Source organism: Hyposmocoma kahamanoa, unplaced genomic scaffold (assembly GCF_003589595.1).
Source record: "Hyposmocoma kahamanoa isolate Upper Pololo Valley unplaced genomic scaffold, ASM358959v1 232, whole genome shotgun sequence".
Lineage (NCBI taxonomy): Eukaryota > Metazoa > Arthropoda > Insecta > Lepidoptera > Cosmopterigidae > Hyposmocoma > Hyposmocoma kahamanoa.
In genome coordinates this window covers 8,638,035-8,646,381 of record NW_020653750.1, presented here as the reverse complement: position 1 = coordinate 8,646,381, position 8,347 = coordinate 8,638,035, and the positions used below count along the sequence as shown (strand labels likewise).

At 32.8% G+C, this 8,347-nt stretch overlaps 1 protein-coding gene across 1 annotated transcript in view; it reads left to right on the top strand.

Moving 5' to 3' along the window:
• The window catches only part of LOC113228508 (serine/threonine-protein kinase/endoribonuclease IRE1), a 54,212-nt gene that overhangs the window by 9,853 nt on the left and 36,012 nt on the right, over positions 1 to 8,347 (top strand). The window contains exon 3 of the mRNA XM_026461843.1: positions 2,854 to 3,105. Coding sequence (XP_026317628.1) covers positions 2,854 to 3,105 — 252 coding nt within the window. The remainder of the gene's footprint in view (positions 1 to 2,853; positions 3,106 to 8,347) is intronic.

Below are 8,347 nucleotides of genomic sequence, written 5' to 3'. Positions count from 1 at the left end.
TGTATATATATATTGTATATATATATATATACATACATACATACATACATACGCTGTTGATACGTCAAATATATTATATATGTGACTATCAACAGCGTAAAGTATTTGTTAATTTTGTGTCAAACACTGTAAAGCGCCTCTAGCGGCCAAAAAAAGATCTAAAATTTTCCAAACAAATATTTCCAGTACTCAATACTTTATTGCATTCTTAATAGTTTACAATGTAGCAGGTGGACACGTTTAAATTAGAGCTTTGGGACCCTTTCGGGCATAGCAAAAACACAGAGAGGGCAACATTTAACAAAATAAAATCTTCAAAAAACCTTACAAGAAACAAAATACGATTTACACAAAAAGACAATTTTTAAATCTCAAATAAAAACTATTGCAATACTATGTTATTATTTTGAAGGATTAATAAATATCTACATATATATGTTATTAACAAAAAAATGGAATTAATAATAATAACAAAATACTACGGTAGCATTTATGCCTAGTATTTATACACGTATGTTAACTAAATACACTGTGTACATTAATTATTTTAATAGGAACATATGTATTGCTTTGACGTTTAAGTATTCGTTACGTTGTAGTAACTTTTACTTACTAAAATTTTATTCAAGTATGATGTAAAACTGTTGTCACTGGGTTTTTTTTTTCAAATATGATGTAAAACTGTTGTCTCTGGGTATTTCTTTTATGGAGTTTGGTAACTTATTATAAATTTTTATAGACATTACAAATAGAGTTGATGAATGGAGAGAAAGAGTTGAATTTGGTAACATAAGTCTGGTTTAGTGTCGAAGACAATAATTTGTGGGTCGTTTTCAGATAACCTCCAAAAATGTGTCCCTTTCAATAATTTTTATGTTATTACATGAATGCTAAGCATTATTTATTTAATATGATTGCTTGCTTGCTTAGTCCGTGTTACACATAAAAGGACTACTTTACTACGTCACAGTAATAAATAAAAATTAAAAAAAATTCTAAAAGGGCAATTTCTCATTCATGGGAGCCAGTTCCACGTCGCCCTAAATTTAAGAAAAGAAGAAAAAAATTAAACACTCGTGGAAATCGCAATATTTCTCATCGAGGATAAACTCTAAATCTCTTACACGTCGAATACATACGGTAACTTTCCAATTTATTATAAGCAAACTTGTTTTCTTGGGGATACAAAATGAGTTTCAATTTTCTTGTCATTAGTGTCAATTCAAGTAAAAGCCTCCTAATAACAAAAGTTCATACCGCATCACCTTCACCTTTCGCACGTGAGAAGGGGCTCCTGTCGGATTGGAGTGTACACAGTGAAGTAACCTGTGCATCTTCGTTTTAGCAAAAAATCGACTTAAATACCAATTTCAGCGCTAGTGAGTAAATCGTTCTCATTAATGTAAAGCAATCTATCTAAATGAGTATTAGGTAACAGTTTTATAAACTTTATTGTACATCAATTAGACAAAAGGAACTTTAAAATCCATGCACTTTTATAATGGTCCAGCATATTTTACACACTTAGACAATTGAAAATGTATCCAAATATCATTATTGTCGCTCTCATTCTTGTCTACTTTTAAGTCAAATAGTTACTTTAAGCCAAACATTTACTTGAAATATAACAATTAGATGGTGATAGTGGTGGTGATGATGGTGATGATGGTGATGACAATGATGATGACGATGATGATGACGATGATAATTGTAGTGATGATGACGATGATTGTGATGATAATGATGTGAATGGTAATGATGCTGATAATAAAGGTGATTATGATGATAATGTTGATGGTGGTGATGATGATATATTGATATACAACAAAGTTTATATGACATTAACAAAATACTTATTCAGATTTATTTATTAATTACATATAGATAGATAGATGGTCTTACACGGATCAGAAGGATTTAGAATAGAATAGAATAGAATAGAATAGACATTTATTGCAACGCCACAACACATAGATACAAAAAAAAAAAAAAAATTAGATACAAGAAGTTATATTAAAATATTTGTTACATGTTAAATGTACTTTTGTGAACGATAAAATGTGTGTTGTAATAATAACTTCTCATTACTGTGCCGTCTTTCTCATTTATGTTTATGAGAAAATCATTCGTGTTACCGCAATCTCATTCGTGTGACCCAAAATATCGTTTCTTGTTGTATTTAACTTAAATATTTCTGTGATTTTATAATTATTGACATTGCTTGAACTTATTTGTAGAAAAAAGTGTTTTATAAAAATCACCCAAAAAGTGCCATTGAAATTCGGAAAGTGAAATTTACCCTTGTAGGTATGTCTTGCCGTTTTTTATAGAGTTTAGGATATTTTCTGACAAACTTACAGGATTCAAAAATGTTAATGCATGGTAAAGTTAAAATATTGTATTTTGGAAGTAGGGTTTGCAACTTTCGGTTATGTTCGGTTTCGGTTATGTTAGCTAGAATTCTCATTATTTTTTTCCAAAATTGAAGGAGATTCAATGCTGTTTCTCCACAGCATTACACCGTAGTTGAGCCACGCATAGGCATATGCGTAGTAAGTGGTGAGCGCGGTTTTTAAATCAGTTGTTTTCTTTATTTCGCCAAGTGCATAAGCAAATCTGCCGATTTTAGACCTTAGAATTTTTGAATATGTGGTTTCCAATTGACATATGTGTCTAACACTAAGCCTAGCAAAGTAAAGTCTTGAACGTAATCTAAAGGTATGTTGCTGAAATTAAAGTGAATATTTAAGTTATTCTTTTGGTACGGATACCGATCCCGATCTCTCTATCGACAATAATCACCATAAACTCGTGGTAGAAGTACAGATTAAGCAAAATTATTTTTTGTTACAGAACCAGTAGTAAAAGTTCCAAACCAGCACGGTAATCTGATGCCTCAGTTTCTCCCGGATCCCCGGCATGGGTTTCTCTACATGTATGGGCCAAGAGGAGATCAACAAATGCTGAAGAAGCTGCCCTTTACCATCCCGGAACTGGTCGCTAATGCGCCTTGTCGCTCTACTGATGGCATTTTGTACACAGGGAAGAAAAGTGATACGTGGTTTAAGCTTGACCCTTTAACTGGAACCAGGGAGCACGTATCTGGTAAGCTACATTATTGTATTTAACACATACATATAGTTTATTTTAACTTTAAGTAGTAGAGGTCCTTGCGAAAAAGTTCATCCAGGGAAGTACTGCCACTATTTCTGTCGCCAAGCTGTAATATGTGCACTAGAGCATTTCGGCTTTGAAGGGGTAAGGTGCTGGTGAAACTAGTCCCATATTTAAATAAATAAAGTTAAGTAAGTAAATTACCTTTGTTTCTTGTTAACAGTGTTGGTTACTCATTAAGTCACTATTTGTGGGTTATAGCTATGTACTATTTGTAATGTGCAACTGTTGTAAAAAAAATATTGAGGTCATCAACCTCAATTTCTTTTTTATAATGCCAAATGACGGGACAAACAAGTTGTGTGCTTGGTGGTAAACGACATGCCTATCCATAACGGTTGCATTGCCTCTCAGAGCTTTAAATTGCAAAGATCTTAGGGACACTGCCCCTGCGTCAGTCACCCTGAGACATAAGTTGACAAGTCCCTCGAGCCTGTAACTTCACCAGCTCCCTTACTCTTCTAAACCGGAACGCAGTAATGTTCACATTACTGTTTGGCGGCAGAAATAGGTACTCTTTCACAGGGAGCTTTATGTCTCAGGGTGACAGACGCAGTGGTAGAGCCCTTCAGATCTTTGCGATTTATAAAGATCTGAGTGGCACTGCATCCGTTATGGGTAGCCGTCTCGCTTACAATTAAGTGCAAGACTTGATTGTCCTGAAATTATATATAATAAAAAAAACCCATTTATTTCAATTTAGTACACTATGTTTTATTTACACACCAGAGGTCAGATAAAGTAGAGTACACTTACCTAAACTTCAAAGAAGTATTACATATAGATCTGATAATTCCCTCTGAAATTTCGGAATGATTGTATTGTATTTTCTTATACATTTTGTAAGTAGCAAATAGAATAAAAGTTTTATTATAGTAAGTAAAAGTATAACTATTTTGTTTTGATTACTTCGCGTTTTATTTTTATCATTCCGGGATTTCAGAGGGAGGTGTTATGTACTTTGTGTATGAATTGGAGTTTAGGATACTTTTCTCAGACACGTTAGGAACTGTTTGCATTACTTTATAATCTCAGTATAGAGTACTAAAAAACCGACTTCAAAAGTCATTCATCCCCTAGTTTACCACCCTTAGAAGTGGAATATTTTCTTCAAATTTAAACGGCACCATTATTGAGGTACCCTCTTTGCAACAAAAATGATCAAAATTGGTTCACAAATGCTGGAGTTATCATGTAACATTCATACAAAATGCTCATTTAAAGAGAAACCAATACTGTCAAATCAGAAACTGGACCTTTAGAAAATTGGTTACATAGTTTTTGATATGGAACTACAAAATAATTTGAAGTTTCTAATTCTTTAGTTTGTAGCCAACAAAGTTTTTTCTGAGTATTCTCCCTGGGCTCGTTTTGTACATACATACAGAGAACTCTCCACCGATAAAAACTACTTGATCCATAATGCAGGCGGTGCAGAAACGTATTCAATTATTTAGGACGGTCACTCGATAAATCAATAATTACAGCCATAACGCAATGTGCACTTAGGCATGGATTAAGGTGCATTTAATAAATTGTCATTTTTCCAAAGATTAAATTTGAACGCTATGCAAATGTCATAAGGTATAATTTTTTAACAAAGAATTTTAACATATTGTATAGCATGTATATTGTATAACATAATGACATAATGTATTGTAGACTACACATACATTCATGCATCGTTTCGTATTGGAGTATAAAGAAGTCGTAAATAATCTTTTCACACTAGAAATCTGCGCGCAAAAGCGTTTTTTTTGAAATTCGAACTTGACTATGGACTGTGGTGCACCTAACTTTTTCTTTCAAATAAAAAAGATAATGACATGTTCAACTATGTGACTTGTCGTACATTACCGATTTATGTAATATCCGTTGGTATATTTTATTCTTATTATTGTTGACATTAAATTCACAACGATAACTAATTTTGTTTATTAAAACTAATTTGTTATAGTTCAACTGTTTTTTTCAACTACCATTTTTCTCGCTAAAGTGAGGTGAAAAGTTGTGTGATTCGCTCGCAGCAAAGTTGTTTCGTGTCTTGAAACCTTCGTTACGCTCAGGATTCTAGTCCTACCTTCCTTTGCTTGCTCTGGTTTTCAATACAAGCACTTGCGTCAAACAACAATTTTGGAGCCTTGCATAGCAAATATCTATGGTTTATTTATGTGGTCTATTAGCAGTAGAGTATATGGATTTTATAATTTATAAAATAAATTATTACGTAATAAAAAAGTATTCTTTTAGTAGCCGTAGATGTCCTTGTGAAAGAGTTCGTCCAGAGTAGTACTGTTCTACCTTACGTATTTCTGCCGCCAAGTGGTAATGTGTGCATTATTGCGTTCCAGTTTTGAAGGGTGCTGGTAAAATCACAGGCACATGGACTTAGGTTTCAGATCTTTGCGATTTCAAGAGCTGAGTGGCACTACAACTGTTATGGAGAGGCATGTAGTTTACCATTAGGTGCACGACTTGTTCGTCCCGTCATTTGATATTATAAAAAAAAGTCACCCTAAGATCTTTACGATTTAAAGCTCTGAGTGGCACTGCAATCGTTATGGATAGTCATGTGGGTTACGACCAGGCGCAGGACATGTTCGTCCTATCACTTGGTATTGGTAATGGTAAAAAAAAGTATACGAAATTATGAAGGACATATTAACCAAAAATAACGGATAACTCACGTATTTAAGTCGAATTTTTTGCTCGACATGTGTCGAACCAATTTGTGGTCCTGGAGCAATTTTTATTGAATTGATGTTCAATTATTTTTTATGAAATAATTCCACGAGTTTGTTATAATTATTAATACAAAGATCGAACACTCAGAAAAAATACCTTCAGTCCGGCCGGATTCGAACCGACGTCTTCTAGCTTACCGTGCCAGGCGCTATACCAACTAAGCCACGGAACGAACTAGCGGACATCACGAATGTTTCTATGTGCTTGCGTCGTATCCTTCGTATTTGGATTTTTCAACGACTTTTTAGTCGTAGCGCCATTTATGAGAAATCTATGAAAGTTTTATCGCCCAGTTAGATATCTTTACAGTTACAAGCCCTGGCGAGAGATGTCGCTATTCACTGTATTTAAATTTCGAATCCGGCTGAATCGAAGGAATTTTCGAAGGAGTATTCGATCTTTGTATTAATAATTAAAATATTTCTGTTTTTTTTGTCATGTTTTTATAGTGATCCCAAAAAATTTTTCATTCATTTCGTGATGATAAAAAATCTTAAGCACAGTAACTAAGGCTGATCATGATAAGTAATTTCTTTGTACGATATCTACCACGTTGTAGACGACCAAACGAACTTCTTGAAGTGAAGTTTGATCACTATTATTTCATTCGAAGATATAATATTTAACCAGGTAGTTAGTTTCCTTAACTTGCTAGCAACACCGCACAGGTTTTAGAGAAAAAAAAAAATGTTTTGACGTTGACACTCCCTACCAGGCATCAGAGGAGTTTCAGAATCTTTACTTTGATGTGACGATGTCAAGGGTGGGAGCGTGTTGATTATATTATCTTCGAATGAAGCGACTCACATAATAGTGATCGAACTTCACTTCAAGAATTTCGTTTGATCGTCTATTATGTTTCGTCGCTTCATTCTCGATATAATATTTAACCAGGTAGAGTTTTAGAGTATTCAGTTTTGCTTCTAGTTGATTTTATGTAAATTAAAAACCAGAGGCTTACAGTCAATTCGGGTAACTTTGAATCGTGGTGTAACTTTGAACGTAGTTGCGTAAAAGATTTAAAAATTTATTTAATGTATGACAATCTTTTATTTTTAGTATTGAAACTGTGTAAATCGGAACAAACTTGTTAAACGAAAGTTATGAAAGAAAAAAGTAATGTTTAATTGTATTTTTTTAAACTTTCGCGGTTTTTTCTTGGCGAAAGTAGTTTGGTGTGATTTGTTGGTCAGTTTTAGAATCGTAATTAAATATATAAATCTGAATATTGACTGGTAAGTTTTGGTTTCCATACTTAAGTAGAGGTTTATATATCGCTTTTTTAAAGAATAATTTAATTTGCTTTTTTGTATTTACGCGTAAAACGAATTAGATTTTGACGACGTTACCAAACAGAGAAATTTGGGTAACTTTGAATGTGTTTGACTGTGTTTTTAGAGAAGAGGGTAGTCTGTTTCCAGGGAGAGTTCTAAAAGTTACTCCTTTGGAAATTACTGTCTCAGTGCTCCAAAAATGCTTTTTAGGAGGTTGGTCTTGGCCCTCTAACGTTGAGACATGTCAAGTTAATAAAGCCGATATTGTGAATATTATAAAAGAGCAACAGCTATCTAGAAAAAGCGGCCGTATTTATATTGATGACGACATTTTATTCAATGAGTGGGGTGAATAGATTTTTGTTATGTATTTACTTTGCCTAAAATAATTGTTATAGTTGATTCATTTTAATCTCGTTTGATAGCTAAATAAGCGTAAATTTATTATTAAACAGAAAATTTTCATTTTTATTCGCATTAATTAAAAAATCTAAAAAAAAACAAGTTTTTCATTTCAACTAAATTAGTTCGTCTCGTTTTATTATGGCAATACCAAGTCAAATGTCGTTTTTGAACGCACTGTCAGGAATATTTGGACAGATTCACATCTAAAAAATATGAATATGTCGTATAATCTTCCACAAACTGTAAAATATCTAGAAAATATACGGTTTGAATGTGACTTTTGGAGCAAATCTGGAACAGTTTTGTTGAATAATTACTAAATTCCTTCTATAAGAACGAAAAAAGGGCTTAAAAGAACACTATTCAGTTAATAAAGTAATTGTTAAGAAACATAATTAAATTCGATAACTATATTATATTTTTATTAAAAATATATATAGATATAAAGATATATCGGTTTCTCTCCTGAGATCACAATCATAACAATTTTTAAATCGTATATTCATATAATAATTTTATAATTAAAGACTATTATTATTATTACTTTAAAATAGTATAATTTGCCGTTTTATTATGTTGTAAGCAAATGGTTCTCACGAATGTGTGTTCGTCTTTAGTAAGTTAAGTTAGTAAGTCGTCTTCTACTAATCTATATAAGCTTTTGGTGTTGCCTAGCAAGTTAAAGTGTTGCCTAGCAAGTTAGAGTGAGTGAGTGAGTGAGTGAGTGAGTGAGTGAGTGAGTGAGTGAG